General features: G+C 34.4%; 1 protein-coding gene across 2 annotated transcripts in view; it reads right to left on the bottom strand.

Annotated features, from left to right (window-relative positions):
- Positions 1-1,480: 1,480 nt before the first annotated feature.
- The window catches only part of LOC144971544 (protein dispatched homolog 3-like), a 38,932-nt gene continuing 19,410 nt past the window's right edge, over positions 1,481-21,002 (bottom strand). For both annotated transcript variants that reach the window (XM_078912558.1, XM_078912559.1), the window contains exons 10-18: positions 18,403-18,578; positions 16,749-17,208; positions 16,007-16,212; positions 15,435-15,633; positions 14,522-14,676; positions 7,287-7,430; positions 6,029-6,161; positions 3,672-3,844; positions 1,481-2,366 (exon numbers count right to left, since the gene is read on the bottom strand). In XM_078912558.1, coding sequence (XP_078768684.1) covers positions 1,998-2,366; positions 3,672-3,844; positions 6,029-6,161; positions 7,287-7,430; positions 14,522-14,676; positions 15,435-15,633; positions 16,007-16,212; positions 16,749-17,208; positions 18,403-18,578 — 2,015 coding nt within the window. In that variant the 3' untranslated portion in view covers positions 1,481-1,997. The remainder of the gene's footprint in view (positions 2,367-3,671; positions 3,845-6,028; positions 6,162-7,286; positions 7,431-14,521; positions 14,677-15,434; positions 15,634-16,006; positions 16,213-16,748; positions 17,209-18,402; positions 18,579-21,002) is intronic.

The raw sequence follows: 21,002 nt of genomic DNA, 5'->3' as shown, positions 1-21,002 counted from the left end.
CCAATCCAAAACCATTCAACTTCAAGGATGTGCAGGTTTACAATTTTAGGTCATTATCGCCCTTCGACCAATGACACAACATGTCAACATGTCGATACTGGGTTAACTATCCAATGAAAATGCTCAACGTGATGAAACCGTTCATTCAAGTTCATTATTGGACTGTTATAATGTGGGTAGTTGTTAAAATCATCAATTGGATTCAATAGTCTGATGTCATGTCGCCCAACAACGGCAGCGATCGTGGTTCTAAACAAAGAAAATCTGTACTTTTTATTCTTCATGCTGGCTAGAATTTTTCATATATGTCTTGTGATCAGAATGTGTAAAAGTCCAAACATGATCAGATTTATAATGTTGTTTTTTTCTCCCTCTGGATACGCTTTTATGCTCGTCGGAGAAATATTTCATAAGGGCGTCAGCTATTGTTCCGATAGTTTAGAGCCAGTTATTAAGTTACCATGCGTCATTACGAGGGAAGTGACGTCATGACTGTTGAAGCGTATTGGATTCTCCAGAGTTGAAAGGTTTTGGATATGTAGAGGAATGGCATAAAGAAGTGAAGCTGTACGCTGCATACACTCCAAACAATCAAAAACTGGTCATAGGAATGAGGAAGTGATATAAAGTCATTTCTATCAATTTTAATGACGAAACACCATCAAATGAATTTTGCAGTGTTTTCAAAGATGCGATGAACATATTTGTCTAAAGATTAATTCAGCCCCGGTAACAATGAACTGCTTTCTTAACTATTAGAAAAAAGCTACAAGAATAAAATGCAATCAATTGATGAATTCAAAGTTGTTGGTAGGTCACCTCTCCTGACTTATGACTAAAAGTGTAATTTAAGCGCTTAGAGTCTGGTGTCTCGGAGTTATAGCGCTATACAAGTTTTCAGCATTATTATTATTATTTAAGTGTCATCAAAAACCTCTTTTATGGCTAAAAATCAATCTGAGTGTTTGTTTACTTGCCATCTTGTAAAGTAAATATCAAACTCATATCACAACAATATTGCCTTTTTTAAAAATCAATTAAAAAAAAAAAGATTAATTAAAAAACGAAATTTAATACTTTATATATTATATAATTTTGTGTTCTATATTCAAATTATATAGTGGAATCTTTATAATACAGTACATGTCTTCTATCTAATATCAATGCTTTGAGCACAAAGTGTTTCACTTTTAAAAATATACATATAAGAGACCCAAACATCTACATTAAGAGAAATTTTTAAAAATGTAAATAGTGTCAGGAGACATAAAATTTTCTCATACTACATCAAAACACCGCAAAAACTTGCACATTTAATGAAAATAAAATAGGGGAAAAGCTTTCATTCCATTCCATCACAATGTATTCATTATTTTACTGACCAAATGACCCATACATTCAAAAACAAAATGAGTAAAAATTTAATTTGTGTACATAACTGTATTAAGAAATCTATTTACCACAATAAATGTGTTTAAACTTTATTTTTTTAAAATCCGTTTATCCTAATTCATGTACATGATATACTTTTTATTTTAAAAAATCAATTCGTCATAATTCATGTAAATGCACCTTTTTTCTATTTAGTCCCCCTTATATAAATTTAAACAAACTGCACAATCCAAATATTTTTATCCTGACAAATATTATATAAAGGAAAATATTTGTGCACTAGTTTTCAAGATTAAAATCTTATCAAAATGGAATAAATGCTATGCTAAAAGTGTAAAATGATAGAAATTTTAGCATGATCTTGACTAAATTTTCAAATTATTTACATATTTTATAATATTTTTAAAAAATTCAATATTTCAATAAAATACACTTACATAAACTTAAAAGGGTATATCACAAACAAATCTACATAAACTTTAAAAAGAGAAGGAAATAGAACAAAAAATACTGAAGTTATTTGAAGTAAACAAAGATTATACTCAGTGTAGACAAAACACTATCCGGTGAGTAATTTGGTTAATCTGTGTACCTTGTTGTTGTTATTATGTAAAGAGATTGGACCCTGAAGGACCTGGAATGTTGACACCCATTACATGGGCTATGTACAAAGTGAGGATGATGAAGCCTACCATGGCAGAAACAAGGACCAACGCTAAGATGTGTGCTTTCCACTTGGCATGATACCTCGCTGGGGCAAAGGTCGCGAGCAGTGCCGTGGCCAGGGTCAAGGTTACAACCATGGAGACGGAGGTGTTGATGAGTAAGATGAGTCCGAATTTGGTGAATGGCTGGATGAATGTCTGAGTCAGAGGTACAGCAGCCACGATGGTTGTGAGGGAACTACAGACTATGGCCACGCCGATGTGTCGTACTGAAAGGGAAGTCCGCTGTCGTCGTAGAGTAGCTTTCGGCTGTTCAAGAATAAAAAATGGAAGGAAATATGTGGCTAGGTGGTCTTGTGGTATGACACTCGCTTTCGGACTGGAAGGTCCTGGGTTCGAGCCTCGCTCGGTGCATAGTTGAGTACTTGGAAAAGACTCTTTACTCACATTCTCTTACCATATTCAGGTGTAAAATGAGTACATGGCCGTCAACAGCGTTGTCTCTGTCGAAAAAAATTGTATTATTGCCTAACAGGCGTAATGTCTCGTCCTACATGTTAAGTGTTGCTGTTGGCCAGGGACACCATCTAAAGCGCTTTGTTGAGCACGTTTAGAATATAAAAGCTAATTTTTTTATAGGAAAATTTTTTAATAATTTAGTGTAATGAATAAGGATGTGGAAATAGGCAGACATATTCTTCATTTATTAATTAAAATGTCATGACTTGTGATAACGTAATTAGGAGATTTGAGTTGGGTATAAGGCCTTGAATTGTTATCAAGATAATTCTGAGTGACTGCAGTCACTAGAAATATGCATTGCATGCTTCAATTGTCAATAGAAAGTGAAACGGCAAGACCTAATTATTGTCTCATGTCTTCACATTAAGTGAAGTGAAACTTAATTCAAATTCATTGAATTGTTTTATTAGAAATGGAAAACAGATATTTCATTTCCAACAAGATCATCTATTTGGGAAATAAGAAATCCTTTTTATTTTGTTCGTTTTTGTTTCATTTTATTTTTTCATTTTGCATGTTATTTTATCCACATCTGGAAATAGACAAGATATTAAATATAACAAGAGCAGACCTTAAAAAATGTTTAACCTTAAACCGGTAAGGTAACCATGGGTGCCAGTAGGAAGAAGTGCTGAAACCTGAAAGTAAAATCTCGGCACTTTGCCAAACCTGACAATGTTTCTACTGAAAATGCGGCCTAAACTTTACTCTTATTTCATCACCGTTTTTATACCATTATTAAATGATTACACAGCAAACATATTGACACAATGAGGAAATTAATTTAATTTTAAAACCAACCGAATTTTTACCGATTGCTATTAGGTTATTTTACCCAAAACACTGAAAACTGAGGTATTTGACTTTGAGATATCGCAAAACCAGAATTCCCGCATGAACTGGAAAACCGGCACCCAAGCTGGTAACACAAAGTGCAAACCAGTAATACACACACATTAAGTCAACCACAAATCACTTTCTTAATTAAATTCAGGATATCAGGAGGATGGATCAGTTATATCCCCTCCCCCCCCCCCCCCCCCCCCCCCCTCACCCACCTTCCCCCCATTTTATAAGGAAATGAAGATTTACCATGGTCTTTAACAGAGTTGGGTCCATACGTCGTCCAGCCAAGATGTAACCTTCGACCAGATGGACACAGTAATCCACTGAAGATCCCACCAGAATGGACAGTGACACAGCTTCCACTGCCCCCATCTCCCAACCAGCCAGATAAAATATGCCCACAACACAGCAAATCATGACTGGAATATCAAAGGAACGACACATCAAATACATGTTTTCTGACACATTTCCACGTGACACAAACTTAGACAATTTTAAGATCACACCTGCAGACTTTTCAGAAACAAGTCTGGAAAATTATGGCTCAAAATTTGGATGATAATGACAATGATAATAAAATTTGGATGACAATGACAATGATAATAAAATTTGGATGACATTGATAATGATAATAAAATTTGGATGACAATGACAATGATAATAAAATTTGGATGACAATGACAACGATAATAAAATTTGGATGACAATGACAATGATAATAAAATTTGGATGACAGTGATAATGATAATAAAATTTGGATGACAATGACAATGATAATAAAATTTGGATGACAATGACAATGATGATGATAAGATCATCATGACAATGACATTTTTTTTCTTTTAATGAAAATTAAATTTTTTTTTAAAAAGCTGAAAATTAAGAAAATCAGGAATGAGAACTAAACAATTAGGTGTTTGCCCTTCAATTCAGAAATATCGACAGGTCTGAAATAAATATAATCATTTATAATAAATAAATCAATACATTTAGTACATAGGGCCAATTTTGATCAATGAAGTAACCCAGGCATCAATAACACTGCAAATTGAGCAAGAATATTTTTTAAGTTTTTTGGTTAAAAGAAAAAAAGCAAGATATTTTATCTGTAGAATTATGGGTTGGGGATCAACATTGTTCCGTGCAGCCAAGGTTAAATCTTTATCTCGAGCACAGAATTACTGGCAAATCTCAAAAGTATAATACTATTTTTTACAGATTGATATACGTGTAACTTTCAAACCTTTCTTAAATTAAGATGATATGATCACCCATTGACTCAAATGATTATTTAGAATATCTGCTCGGGCTTAATCATGAGTCCTTAACTTGGACTATTTCTTCTTCCTTCAGCTTATCCAGCATTTAACAGGGTTGCCATAATGAATGCCACAACTCTATGCATCTAGTTTCATAGCATCATCTTCCCCCAGACCCAGTTCTTTCATATCGTCCTTTGCCCTTGCCCTATCCAACCATCTTCTCGTCTTTGGGCGTCCATTTTTTTTTCTTTCCCGCTAATTGTATATCCAATACTTTCATTCATAGAAGAAGAAGAAGAAGAAGAAGAAGAAGAAGAAGAAGAAGAAGAAGAAGAAGAAGAAGAAGAAGAAGAAGAAGAAGAAGAAGAAAAAGAAGAAGAAGGGGAAGAAGAAGAAGAAGAAGAAGAAGAAGAAGAAGAAGAAGAAGAAGAAGAAGAAGAAGAAGAAGAAGAAGAAGAAGAAGAAGAAGAAGAAGAAGAAGAAGAAGAAGAAGAAGAAGAAGAAGAAGAAGAAAAAGAAGAAGAAGAAGAAGAAGAAGAGGAAGAAGAATGTTTGTTTTTGTTTTTGTTTTTAAGGGTTTTACGGCGCTTGCAACACATTTAGGTTATATCAGCGCCAGTAAAAAGGAAGAAAATGGGATAGTAAAAAGTTATAGAATTACAATAAAAGCACCCAAGAAAAAGTAAGACATAGGGGAACTGGGAACAAATAGGGATCAGATGTAGATTCCAAGAGCAGACCACCAATGCACTTAGTTTGAGATCACCTAAAAGTCTCATCCAGACACAAGCACAGGTCCCATCTAAGAGGAATACACTCAAATGTTTACCAATCATTTAATATAATATGTAAACTCAACATAATACAATGCATAACAGAGAGATGATTTACAAGGAAAAAAATATCATCTCCCAAAAACTATAACTATACATTCGACTGTTTCCCTCCCAGCCAAGGAGCTCCGGCAAGGATCAGGACAAAACTAAGTAATCTCATTCCAAGACAATGACAGGAAACAATTGGGAAACGGGTATGGGGGGATAGAAGACACAGCATGTACCTCCCTGCCCACTATGGGAGGTCAGGATCCCCACCCAGGAGGAAGAAGAAGAAGAAGAAGAAGAAGAAGAAGAAGAAGAAGAAGAAGAAGAAGAAGACAAAGAAGAAGAATGAAGAGGAAGTAGACGAAGAAGAAAAAAAAGATGACGACGAAGAAGAAGAAGAAGAAGAAGAAGAAGAAGAAGAAGAGGAAGAAGAAGAAGAAAAAAAAAAAGAAGAAGAAGAAGTAGCAGTAGTTGTGAACAATTCATTCATTACCCCAATGAACACATTTTCACTTGCCTAAAATAGTGACAGTGACGATAAGTAAAAGCACAATATGTCCTGTGAACACAGCCACTGCCACGACACAGATCAGCATTGACAACACAAGGCCGTAGATGGCACTGTTGACAGCAACCACCTCCATCATCACCTGAAGCAAAAAAAAAAAGAAAAAAGAAAAAACAAGTAAATATAATGTAAATTAAATGGGTGAATATCTCAACATAATCGCCAACCCATTAATTTTGTTAAAAAGAACAATGTAAAACGTTTTCAACTAGTGTTTTGTTTGTTTCTTTCTTATAACTCTATTACCTGTGCAAAAGACAACAACAACAAAAAACTTCTAGAGATAAGTAAATAAAAATAAAGCATATAATTTTTTTTTAAATAACAAAACTCAAAATATTCATCAAGACCTTTGCTTGTGTGGGATATACATTATGGTGAAAAATATAACTTACATATTTTTACCATTAGTTTATATGTATTTCTGTTTTGTATTTTTTATGCGTGGTGGGCGGTTGCAAACTTTTACGAGATAAGTATTTTTAAGATATCATTTCAACAGGGATACTTATACTGGATAAAATAGAAAAACATAGAAATTGAAACTTCAATGATGAATAATTGAAGTAATTTGCATTTCTCTTCTCTTCTTTCTCATATAAACCTTGATGTCGCACATAAAAAATATTAAAGTACATTATTGATAGTCTTGTGGGGCTTCTTCATCAGTCTCGATTGTACCATGAGTGAAAACTACTTGAGGAAAAAAATGAAGACATCAACATTATAAATAAGGGAGAAAATTGAAAAATTATACCCCTATTTGCCTCGTTTCTGTGTCTTATTTCAGTAAAAACTACTCCTAAAAACTATAAGATCCGTGCAATAACTCACGGATTTACATTTAACCTGTAATACCGATATAAATTTGAACAAACTGATTCAACATAAATATTAGAAGTATATCTCTACCATGATCAAAGTAAATAATAGGCTGCTTGAGGCTTTGTAATCTAAAAGTGTGGGGGAAAAAAGTGAATATATCTGTTTTAAAAGAAAACAATTCTTTTTAAATCAGCATTTCAGTCCAAGACATTTTAAGCCAACAACAGAACTCACAGACAGAAAAAAAAAATATTTTGACGTTTCCTTTTATTGTTGTTATTCTTTATTTTTCATTATTTTAATTAGTAATCTTTGTTAACTTTTGGTTGAAGACGGCTATGCCACATGTCAAAACAGTTTGTAATTTTCTTCACGGCCTTACTTTTGTCCAAAATTCTGAAGTTTGAAAGACAGTCTGTAAAGGAGAGTTTGGTTCCAAGAGGTGAGATTTGATGTGGTTTACCAAGGACTCCCATCGTTGGTATTCTTTGTAGGCTTGAAAGTAAGCCTGGCCTTGCTGGGTTGTCTGGCAAAGGGAAAGAAGGGCAGAGTAGAGAAAACCAGGCCATAGTAAGAACAATGTACTTTGACTTAAAATTTATCTAACCCGCTGAAACGGAGAGAGCACATATTATCAAAATGTCCATCTCGTGTTGACATTTAAAATTAAATATATGATATGATTATATATATTATTTGATATGATTATATATATGATATGATATGATTATATATATGATATGATATGATTATATATATTATTTGATATGATTATATATATTATTTCTCTCCGATGGATCATATGACCTTGTCGCGGTCGGAGGGCTTGCGTGTCTCGATGATCGTAAGTGAGAGGCCAGACCAAGAATGATCTACAACGGTCAGCATCGTCAACAAGGAAGGAAGAAGGGAGGAAATCAACCGTCGAGTTCAGCTTCCCCTAGTCCACACCCTTGGGTGTGGGTGTTGTCCACGACGTGGGGGAGGGGTGAAAAGGGACTGACTCTCTACAGGACATCCTCCCGGATTCCCAACTTAGACCATCTGACCACGGGTAGATGGAGCTCGTCATCGGGGGACCGACATCCATCTAAGAGAAGGACACTCTGAGCAAAAACCTGGACAGATGGAGTTCGTATACGGGGACCGCAATCCATCTAAGAGAAGGACACTCCGAACAAAAACCCGGACAGATCGAGTTTGTTAACAGGGGACCGCAATCGATCTAGGAGAAGGACACTCTGATGCAAAACCGCCACTGCCTTGTGGACAGACCTTGGATGGTCAAAGGCTAAGGAAGCAAATCCTGAAAAACAGCATGCCGAAGACAGAGCAGCGGGGCCGGAAGGCGCAAATATCTCAGGAAACTGGAAACTGCCACTGCATGCTTAAATCCCAATATGACACGTCACAATAATCAAATCCGATGTGGTGCGAAGCCCGTGGAATCCCGCCGGACGGGCCTAGTGCCGGGCCTCAATGGCCCACCCAAACGATCTGGTGGTACCTTGACTTCATCTTGCGGAACCAGGGGAGGAGGATCAAGGTTACATGCGACTGGAACACCAAACACAATTAAAATCCTCCAATGGAATGCTGAGGGCGTTGCGAAGAAGAAAATAGCCCTTGAAAAGAGACTCAAAGAGCAGGACATCAAAATTGCCTGCATTCAAGAAACTCACCTCACGGACAACATGAGATTTGCCATCAGAGGGTACCAGGTAATAAGGCATGATAGAAAGGATCACAAAGGAGGCGTGATGACATTAGTAAAAAACGACTACCCCACCACAGGCATAAAAATTGATACACAAGAGCAATCAGAAATACAGCAAATTAAAGTATGTATCGGAAAGAAAGAACTCCTGATTTTTAACTGCTATTGCCCACCAAACAAAGAGCTTCATTTAGACAAGATAAAAATCCAGGAAGAAAGATGTCTGGTACTAGGGGACTTTAACAGTCACTCTCAAAGCTGGGGATATGGAGATATGGACAAACGTGGTGAAACAGTAGAAAACTGGCAAATTGAAACAAAACTTCAACTATTGTATGATGATGAAGATGAGGACACATATTTCTCAAGAGCGTGGAAAACCACATCTACCCCAGATCTTACGTTTGCCACAGATGATATAGCAAAGACGATAAATAGAACAGTACAGCCCCAACTGGGTGTAGCGACCATAGGCCAATCATCACAAACCTCTATCATCAAAATGAAAACAAAACACAAACTATCCCAAGATGGAACTACAAAAGAGCAAAATGGGAAAGCTTTGAACAACTTACAGACAGCCACTGCAAAAACATAAACTGTAAAACCAAGAATGTCAACAAAAGTGCAAAAGAACTGACAAAGGCCATCCTAAAAGCAGCAAAAGAAAGTATCCCAAGGGGAGCAAGAAAAAATTATATACCACTCTGGACAGACAATCTTAATCAGTTAAGTAATGAAGTATCGGAAACAAGAGAAAAGGCTGAAGCAGACCCCTGTGATGACAATATTGCAGCATATAAAGAGGCAGAAGCTACCTTTAAAAAAGAAATGGCAACGACATCCAAAATGGCATGGAAAGAAAAAACGCATAGCCTTAACTTCGAAAAAGATGGAAATAAACTTTGGAAACTTACAAAAGCCCTAAATAGAGAACCGAATCACTACGCCCCTCCCGCTTTGGAAAAAGAAGGAGAACTTGTCAGTCCACAACAAGCTGCAGACATATTCATGGAGCAGTTCAAAAAAATTAGTGACAACACAATAGAAAAAGAACTGAAGGAAAGGGTTAGAAAAGAATGCAGAAAACAAAAAAAGGAACTCAAGGAAGCCATAGATGAAGTAATGACAAAGAAGCTAACTATGGAAGAACTAGAAAGCTCTCTCAAAGTGTTAAAAACAAAGAAATCGCCAGGCCCAGACGAAGTAACAAATGAGATGCTTATCCATCTTGGAAAGACAGCGAAAAAGAAGCTATTACAACTCTACAACAGCACTTGGAAAACTGGTAAAATACCAGATATATGGAAAAAGGCTTTTATTGTCCCAATTAAGAAAGAAGGAAAACAAGCAAATGAAGCCGCAAATTACCGACCTATAAGTCTTACAAGCTGCATGTGCAAGCTGATAGAAAGAATTATCAACTCCAGACTGATGTGGTATCTTGAAAACTATAATGTGCTTATAAATGAACAAGCTGGTTTCAGAAGACACAGGAGTACTGAAAATCAAGTAACCTACATATCCCAAGAAATAGAAGACTCGTTTCAGGATGGAAAGAAACAAATTGTGGTATGGGTGGACTTTGAAAAAGCATTCGACAAAGTGTGGAAAAAAGGTCTGGTATATAAACTACAAAAATCAAAAGTATCCCATAACATGCTCAACTGGATACAAAACTACCTAAAAACAAGAAAGGCAAGAGTAACAACACAAGGTCACAAAAGTAGAGAAGCAAAACTAAAACATGGAGTCCCACAAGGTGGAGTACTATCACCTACACTATTTCTTCTCTATGTAAATGATATAAGAGAAACACTATGTCGAGGAGTGAAAATGTCGATGTACGCAGATGACCTAGCTCTGATTAGCTCTGACCAAAATTTAATCAAGGCACAACACAGGATGCAAATCACACTGGATAATATCAAAGAATGGACTGACAACTGGGCGATGAAAATAAATGCAGTGAAGACAAAGTTCACAATATTTAGCCTCTCCCCAAAAGACGAAAAAGCAAAGCTACGTATTGAAGACCATGAATTAGAAAAAGATGACGCACCAAAATACCTAGGAGTCCATTTTGACCCAAGACTAACATGGAAAAATCAAATCAGCAACAGTCAGAAAGTTGGGGTAAAGCGAACACAACTCTTGAAAAAACTAGCTGGAACAACTTGGGAACTAGCTCCGATATACTGAAACAAACTTACACAGGATATGTGAGACCAGCGCTAGAATACGGGATATCTGCATGGGGAAACTGCTCCAAAACTCAAATGGAAAAACTGGACAAAGTGCAAAACAGCAACATGAGGATAATAAGTGGAGGAATGAAATCGACACCGATTCATGCAATGGAAACCATAACAGGACTTACATCTCTATCAGAAAGAAGGGAATCAAAAATTTTGAAACAATACACAGACGTGAAAACAATGACAGATCAGCCTCTTCACGCTAGAGCGCAACAAAAGAAAAATAGGCGGCTGAAAAGATCCCACTTTATTGAAAGAGCCCAGCAAATTGAAAAAGATCACGAACTTGACGGAATAATGACCCAAAAATGCAAAGCAAATATCAGAGTACCAATTTGGAAAAGGCAAAATCACTTGAAAATCAAGACTTCCGTTGGTGACATTTCAACAAAACAAAAATACGGCGAAGAAATCAAGAAGTCTGTACAGAAGTGCATAGATCAAAACTACCCTGAAAAAAAATGGACAAGAATCTATACCGATGGTTCATGCAATAAAGAACACACATGCGGGGGCCTGGGAGTGCACATCGAGTACACAAATGGTCAACAAAAGGAGATCAGCAAACCGACTGGTACTCGCACTTCAATCTACAAGTCAGAGACAGATGCAATCCATGAAGCTGTTAAGCAAATCCTCTCAGAAAATGAAAAACCAAGACACATAGTGATTTTAACAGATGCTAAGAAAATTCTGGAGGATATAATGATGTCCTTTGCGGATGATATAGACGCCTTGGTGGAAGACCTCATGAAGCTAAGCAAGTTTACCAACATGGTACTGCAGTGGATTCCAGGACACTGTGGGATACTTGGAAATCAGATCGCTGACCAACTGGCAAAGGCAGGCAGTCGCATGCAGCAACCCTCCCCAATGTACTCAACAGGAGAAATTAACAAAATGGCCAAATTTATCCAGTCTCAGAGATGGAGAGAGAAGCACCCAGAATACAACATGAATGACCCAATCAAGGTGCTCGACAGAAAGGAACAGGTCATCATCTTCAGACTGAGAACTGGACACAACCAGTTAAAGGAACATATGTGGAGGATGTCCAGAGCAGGTGCCTCTGGACAATGTGACTGCGGACTTGAAAATGAAAATGGACATCATGTCCTAATGGAATGTCCAAAGTACAACCAATTGAGAAGGAACTTCTGGCCTGACCCAACCCCATACTCAAAGAAGCTGTACGGCAGTGAGGACGACCTCAGGACCACTGTGGGCTTCATTCACCAGACCGGACTGACCATGTGACGTGACGGGAACGAAGAAGAAGAAGATATATATTATTTGATATGATTATATATATTATTTGATATGATTATATATATGATATGATATGATTATATATATTATTTGATATGATTATATATATGATATGATATGATTATATATATGATATGATATGATTATATATATGATTGATATGATTAAATATTATATGATATGATATGATTATATATATGATATGATATGATTATATATATGATATGATATGATTATATATATGTATGATATGATTATATATGATATGATATGATTATATATATGATATGATTATGATTATATATATATATTGATATGATTATATATATGATATGATATGATTATATATATGATATGATATGATTATATATATATTATGATATGATTATATATATGATATGATATGATTATATATATATTGATATGATTATATATATGATATGATATGATTATATATATGATTTTGATATGATATATATATATATGATATGATTATATATATGATATGATATGATTATATATATTATTTGATATGATTATATATATGATATGATATGATATTTATATATATGATATGATATGATTATATATATTGATATGATATAATTATATATATCATTTGATATGATTATATATATGATATGATATGATTATATATATGATATGATATGATTATATATATTATTGATATGATTATATATATGATATGATATGATTATATATATGATATGATATGATTATATATATGATATGATATGATTTATATATATTATTTGATTTATGATATATATATGATATGATATTTATATGATATGATATGATTATATATATGATATGATATGATTATATATATGATATGATATGATTATATATATGATATGATATGATTATATATATGATATGATATGATTATATATATGATATGATATGATTATATATTATGATATGATATGATATATTATATATATTGATATGATTATATATATATGATTTTATATGATATGATATATATTGAAGATATGATAATAATAGTAGATATATGATATGATATGATTATATATATGATATTTATATGATTATATATATAGATATGATATGATTATATATATTATTTGATATGATTATATATATGATATGATATGATTATATATATTATGATATGATATATATATGATATGATATGATATATATATGATATGAATTAATATGATATATATGATTATATATATATTGATATGATTATATATATGATATGATATGATTATATATATTGATATGATATAATTATATATATCATTTGATATGATCTGTGATCAATAATTTGATAATAATAATTTCTAAGGCAGATACAAAAAGAGTTTCAGGGACGTGGACCAGAAGGTGTCTGGAGTAGAGTGCAGAGATGCCAACTTAAAATCCGGCTCAAATGAATTTCAGACTCCACTCAGAGGAATTTCAATGATGAAAGAGGATTTTCTGTATACAAGGAAAGGGAATAGGGATGCCATTTGGCATTGTATTTACTTATCATGGGGGAGGGGGGGGGGGGGGGGGGGGGAGAAGGGTGGTGATGGCTATGCTTGAAACAATATATGACCTCACCAGGATTTGACAGAAGCCCATAACCTGCAATTTTTTTGCTCCAGACCGGATTTTTTTCCAGGTGAAACCGTAGTTTTGGCATCTCTGTTTTGTTTTTTGTTTTTAAGGGTTTTACGGCGCTTGCAACACATTAAGGTCATATCAGCGCCAGTAAAAAGGAAGAAAATGGGATAGTAAAAAGTTCTAGAATTACAATAAAGCATCCAAGAAAAGGGAAGACAAAGGGGAATTGGTTCAAATAGGAAACAAGACGTAGATTCCAAAAGCACTCTATCAAAGTACTTAGTTTGAGATTACCTAAAAGTCTCATCCAGACACAAGCACAGGTCCCGCTAAGAGGAACACACTCAAATGTTTTACAAATCATAATTTATAATATAAAGAAGGCATAATACAGTGCATAACAGAGAGATGATTTACAATGAAAAAAATATCATCTCCCAAAACTAACTATACATTCGACTGTTTTCCTCTCAGCCAGGGCATTTGGCCAGGACCAGGACAAAACCAAGTAATCTCATTCCAAGACAAAGACAGAAAGCATGTTGGAAAACAGATATAATGGGATAGAAGACACAGTGTGTACCTCCCTGCCCGCTATGGGAGGTCAGGATCCCCACCCAATTTGGCATCTCTGAGAAAGGGTAATATAATAAATAGATGATGGAGAAAATAAAAAGAGGAAGTTAAAGGGCAAGTTGATGGGAAAGTACGATTACAACAACAGACAATTACAATGACTATGAGGAAAATAAAAGACACACGACTCACAGATTCAAAGGCAAAAGCTAGCCATATCAATCTGTTGTTGGAGTCCATCCCTCCCTCCGCATGGGCAGGGGCCTGATGATGGTAGATTGACAAAGACTGGGGCAGGTCTCGGCATTCCTCTAATCTCAAAAGCAACTCATTCAGCTGGTAAAAATCTGTTGGAATCATAAAAGACATTATTGAAGATTAGACATAAAGGAAGAGGGAAACCATCCAGCTTAATGGGGAGAGCACCTCATTACTAATTGGACACGAACCTTTTTTTTTTTGGTGTATTTTTCTCTCTACCTGATTACCTAGCAGTGATTGGGTAGCTGAGTATCATATTAGACCATGCTGAAAGCACTCCATGAAAGGCAGATGCCCTGTTCAGAAGGTAATATGCAACAGATATGATTTATTTCAAGCAAAAGTAAACTTAGCATATGTACATTTACCGTTGTTTGTTGATATTGTTGCTGGTAAGTTAAAGCAAAGTAGATTTAAAGAAAGTGCAATTAGACTCACATACAGAATAAGTTAATATATTTCAGAACATGGCTGTTCAATAACCAGACAATCGTTTAAAAAGAAAAGCACTAAAATCATGAACTTGACAAAAGGCTGAAATTGATTTTACTAGCATTACTGACAACGTTTGATACTCGTACATGATATGATTAATTCACGATTTATTATTACAAAGAGTATCAATGTTAACCTATATCAGTGCTGCCAACCCTGGCCAATGAAAATGTGTACAATGGAGTCAGTCCAAAATGAGTCCGATTTTGAAAAAATGCGTACAATCCTGTAAAAAACGATAATTTAGCGCTAAATTTGATGATGGGCAAATTTAAGAGTAATATGCACATCATTGTACTGATTTGTGTGCAACACAAACTTTTGCCGAATATTAAAAAAATTAACTTACGTGAAGGCAAACACTGAGCACTTCCATCCTTGATCAAATCTGTTTGGTTGGACAAATAGTGACAGACACGACACAACTCCCGTAAACGCTCCAAGTTGATAGGTGGTGACGAAGCATCAAATGACCCCTTTGATGGGCCTTTAAATAGGAAGTTGAAATCAAAAGCCTTGGCAAAATTTGGATCAAACACAGCTGAGCCCTAGAAAAGGAGAAAAAAAAAATTAGGGCTAAATATCCACTAAACATGCTCAAAGCACTTTACAAGAGGTCCCTGACCAACAGCAACACTAAACATGTAGGACATGACATGACATGACGCCTGTTAAGCAATATTACAATTTTTCGGACAGAGACAATGCTGTTAACGGCCAGGAACTCATTTTACACTTGAGTATGGTGAGAGAATATGAATAAAGAGCCATTTCCAAGGACTTAACTATACGCCGAGCAAGGCGAGTGTCATACAACTCGACCATATAGCCATGAAGCCTTTATTTTTAAAATCTTTAAAATAGGTTTTTAAATGTTTGAAATGTTTTTTTTTGTTTTTTAAAGCAGAGAGTAAAACTGACCTTGAAAGAATCCATGACGTGTCCCATATCATCTTCTGGCCTTCGAAGGCCTTTGATACCAAACACCACATACACGGTGGCACCCGATTCCATGAGGGGCCTATCCTTCAGATTGTTACAACTTTGTTCCTTACACACGTTAAAGTTTTCATTGAGAGATTTTGGACTGAACGGGAAAGTTTCTTGGAAAGGTGTTGGAATTCCATCTGATAAAAGAAAAATGTGTCATATCCTTAATGTTAAGAACATTTTTATAATGTTCCACTACAAAGAAAGGAAAAAAATGCCTGTATGACATAGGATCAGAAAATAAAATCCTATTGTAAAAGAAAAAGATATATTGGAAGACCCTACTTGTGGCTACATCGAGTTCTTGCCATCGTTAAGACATGAGAGAGGAGGCTACGACAAAATCCAGTTGCGAAAAGTTTTACTCCAAAAAAAAAAACAATATCAAATAATTTTAACAAACTATAAAAAGATATATTTTTCGTGAGATTCTTTGAATTAACTCAGACAGACAAATGATGCAAAAATTGAGTCTGTCACTGAAAGAACAGCAGGAATGGTTTAAAAAAGAGTGGGCAAAATGGAATTCTGTCTCAAAATTATATTCAATTTATGGTTCACAATAAGTATATTTTTAAAAAAAACAAAAAAATCGACCTTGAATAACAACGAGAACGACTTCCTAAAACAGACATGTCATATAATTCATCAAGAGATCCCAAATATATCTTACCGTCATTACTTTTGCTTTTATCGAATTTTTTATCAATCCTTTTTTCAGCACTTATGTGATCTCCGATTTGTTCTTCACTGCCGTTATCCACCTTGCTCTCAGTTGTTCCCTTACTGTGTGAAACAGAAAGACTGGGCACAGCTTCAGTATCAAGACCTTCTTCAGAGTTGCGTGCCTTGTTTAGATGATTTTGTTCTAAGTTATCATGCTTTGTTGATTGGGACGGATGCAAGAGGTGGGAAAACCCAAGGGCGAGCGCTTTCATTCCCATACTCCAAATTGAGTGCTTGGAATTTGAAATCGATGAACTGTTTGTTGTAGATGATACTGATGATGATGATGATGATGATGATGATGATGATGATGGCAACCGTGGTTGTGGTATCGGTGGGGATAGAGCTCGTTTGGATGTTGGTAGTGGGCTTTCATGACTGGACATGTGAGTAGGGGAGGGCTTCACCTAGGAGCAGAAAAAAAAACAAACATCAGACACCAGATAAAGTTGATAAACGTAACTTACTGTGTTGTAATATGTGTCAGTGCATGACATTATCAGTCGGAAGGTGAACATTTTGTATTTGCTTTTTTTACATTTTCTGGAAGAATATGCTCCCCAGAGCATTTTAATCTTTATTTGAAGTAAATCGGGTGATTTTGATTTTTCATGATGTTATGGTCAGATGTATGGGAAAGGTATTCAGCAACTTTTCTCAAATTTCATACTTTTTCAACTTGATTGGCTGTAAAAAAAATATTTAGAAGTGAAATTAAGCTTTGATATTTCCTGAAGATGTACAAAAAGAGTTGATTTAATCATTTATGACAAGAACTCATTTTTGATTTTAAAAATTGACTTTCTAACTAAACTTGGCAATATCTCAGTTCAAACCTTTTCACCTTCCGACTGATTATGTCATTCACTGTAACATATAGTTATTGAGATAAATGATTTACAAGTAATTTGAGTCAAACTATAAAATCTTTTATACAAGTTTTAGATGAGAAGCTGAAAAAACACCAAACACTTTTTTAATAAATCATTTAATTACATTTTTAAAATCAAAGAACATTTTTATGGGATATCCTCATGTCAATCTTGAATCTTATAATATTGACTAAAACTCTTCAACAATTCAATAAAAATTTGACAAACAGAACAAAATCCTGATGTTGTCAAGTATTTTATATGCATAAAGTAAAATTTGAAAACAAGAGTCAAAGTGATTGCCAGCCTTTCTAACGACACTCTAATTATCAATGAAAGATCCTATAACCACACTTGCCAAATTGAAAACTTCAAATTTAGTAATTTTAATGTCAATTTTTACTAATTTGACAAGAAAATTCGTAATTTCTGAAATTGTGTATGAACAACCACAATATTATCATCATTAGTATAGCAGTAGTAATAGTAGTAGTAGTAGTAGTAATAGTAGTAATAGTAGTAGTAGTAGTAGTAGTAGTAGTAGTAGTAGTAGCAGTAGTAGTAGTAGTAGTAGTAGTAGTTGTTGCTCTTCTTCTTCTTCTTATCATTATTATTATTATTTTTTATTATCATTTAAGTATTACTAAGAATTAAAAATTCGTAATTTTCCATAAAATTTCGTATTTGGCCATGAAATTTGTAAGATACGGCATGTATGCTATAACCTACTTTGTACAGCCCAGAGCACCTGTCGCAGTGCAAGGCATCGATAATACTGAAGTTGGCTTTAAGGTCGAGTAATCTTTGCAAATTGGTGTCCGGTCTGAACAGCTGGGGTGGGTGAGTTGAGGGCTGGAGCCTTGACATAAGTAAGCAGCTTACACACAACACTACGATGTAGAAACCTTGGTGGAATGGAGGTGGATATAAAAATGAATATTAAGACTTTTTTATTTGGGGGCGGGGGGGGGGGGGGGGGGGGGGGGGGGGGGGTCATTTGCAAGATTGTTTTGGTTAATTTCCATTTTGATAACAGTGTGTCCAGGAAAGTCGGGATATCGGAAATTCATACCTGTCTACTTGAACATTTCAAAATCAGTAGCCAACAAAATTCATCAGTAATAAATGGTACGATTTTAGTAATACTCCACCAATTAACAACAACAACAACAACGACAAAAAAAAATATTAAAAAATACGGAGTATCTACAACCTTCTATACGTAAAATAAATGTTGTTGACCTCCACCATTACGAGCTGGCAATCGACTAAGCTATCATGAGTATGAACTGAGCAGTAGCCTTTAGAACTTTAAAGGGAACATTTTTTTCTTTCTTTGATAACTGCAGGAACTTAAAAGGAAATAAAATAAAAATTCTCCAACACCACGACCAAATTTCTGTGAAATCAAAATCCGTAATAGTTCTTCCATTTCCATTTGTCCGAAATTGTAACCTAATTTCCGTAACAATTACGGACGGTCCATAAAAGTAGGCAGGTACGGAAATTTCATACTTGACCGGAAATGTCCGAAATAATTACAATAATGACGCCGAGAATGAAATTTCATTTAAAATGAGAAAAATTTGGAATTTCTTACTTAAAAAGCGCATAGTTGAGTCCTTGGAGAAGGCTCTTTACTCACATTCTCTCACCGTACTCAGGTGAAAAATGAGTACCTGGCCTTTTATAGCGTTGTCTCTGTCTGAAAAAAATGCAATATCGCCTAACAGGCGTCATGTCCTGTCCTAAATGTTAAATGTTGCTGTTGGCCTGGGACCCCTTGTAAAGCGCTTTGAGCACTTCTAGTGGATATTGCGCTATATAAAAAAGTTCGTTTTTTTTTTTTAGTGTAAATATTTGACATTATTATTGTTCTGTTTTAGTGTACATAATTATTTCTACAATTTTTGATTAACAATAGAGTAGTATTATAAATATTAGTAGCCAGTTCCCATTCTTGTGAGGAACTGAAGTCAACTGATGCTGGATTACGACTGTTCATTTAATCATGAGACTAAACCCCAGTTTTTGACAGCAGCTGTGGATAGACATGCAGGTATTATAGTAGTAGTGCCTTGACTTGTTATCTTTTACTTGAAGATTTGGATTGTATTTATTTAAGACTTATTTGAAGTAGATATGTCTTTTTTAAGTGTGCTAAACCGTAGCCATCGTTAAGTTATAGCCTGACACTGAAATCCAAAAAGACTGGCATTTTGACGCCATTATTTGGTCAGTGTCAGGCTACAAATTAACGATGGCTACGGCTAAACACAGAGGGGATGTAACGGATTGACAATATTCCTGGGAGGAAATTTCATTACTAGGTAGGAAATTTTAAGGCTGGATTTCCCTTGACACCCTGTATAACGATATTTTCAAGTGAAAGTGATTAAAAATTTTGTTAAGAACTTAGATAATGCTGATGTAAGTTGAAAAACTTTACTTAGTCCAAAAAATAACATAAATCTCATCTACTTAATCCAAAAAATAACATAAATCTCATCTACTTAATCCAAAAAATAACATAAATCTCATCTACTTAGTCCAAAAAATAACATAAATCTCATCTACTTAATCCAAAAAATAACATAAATCTCATCTACTTAATCCAAAAATAACATAAATCTCATCTACTTAATCCAAAAAATAACATAAATCTCATCTACTTAATCCAAAAAATAACATAAATCTCATCTACTTAATCCAAAAAATAACATAAATCTCATCTACTTAATCCAAAAAATAACATAAATCTCATCTACTTAGTCCAAAAAATAACATAAATCTCATCTACTTAATCCAAAAAATAACATAAATCTCATCTACTTAGTCCAAAAAATAACATAAATCTCATCTACTTAATCCAAAAAATAACATAAATCTCATCTACTTAATCCAAAAAATAACATAAATCTCATCTACTTAATCCAAAAAATAACATAAATCTCATCTACTTAATCCAAAAAATAACATAAATCTCATCTACTTAGTCCAAAAAATAACATAAATCTCATCTACTTAATCCAAAAAATAACATAAATCTCATCTACTTAATCCAAAAAATAACATAAATCTCATCTACTTAATCCAAAAAATAACATAAATCTCATCTACTTAGTCCAAAAAATAACATAAATCACATCTACTTAATCCAAAAAATAACATAAATCTCATCTACTTAATCCAAAAAATAACATAAATCACATCTACTTTGGCAAAAGAAGCTTTTGAGCTCAAACGTTTTGTTTTGCTTTTTGGGGTTGTTTTTTAAAAGTTTTTAATATGGTTTTTATTGAAACTGTTATTCTCATTTTTGTCCAAAA

Source organism: Berghia stephanieae, chromosome 4 (assembly GCF_034508935.2).
Source record: "Berghia stephanieae isolate SIO BIC M18660-M18661 chromosome 4, UCSD_Bste_1.3, whole genome shotgun sequence".
Lineage (NCBI taxonomy): Eukaryota > Metazoa > Mollusca > Gastropoda > Nudibranchia > Aeolidiidae > Berghia > Berghia stephanieae.
This window is presented reverse-complemented; position numbering and strand designations above follow the sequence as displayed.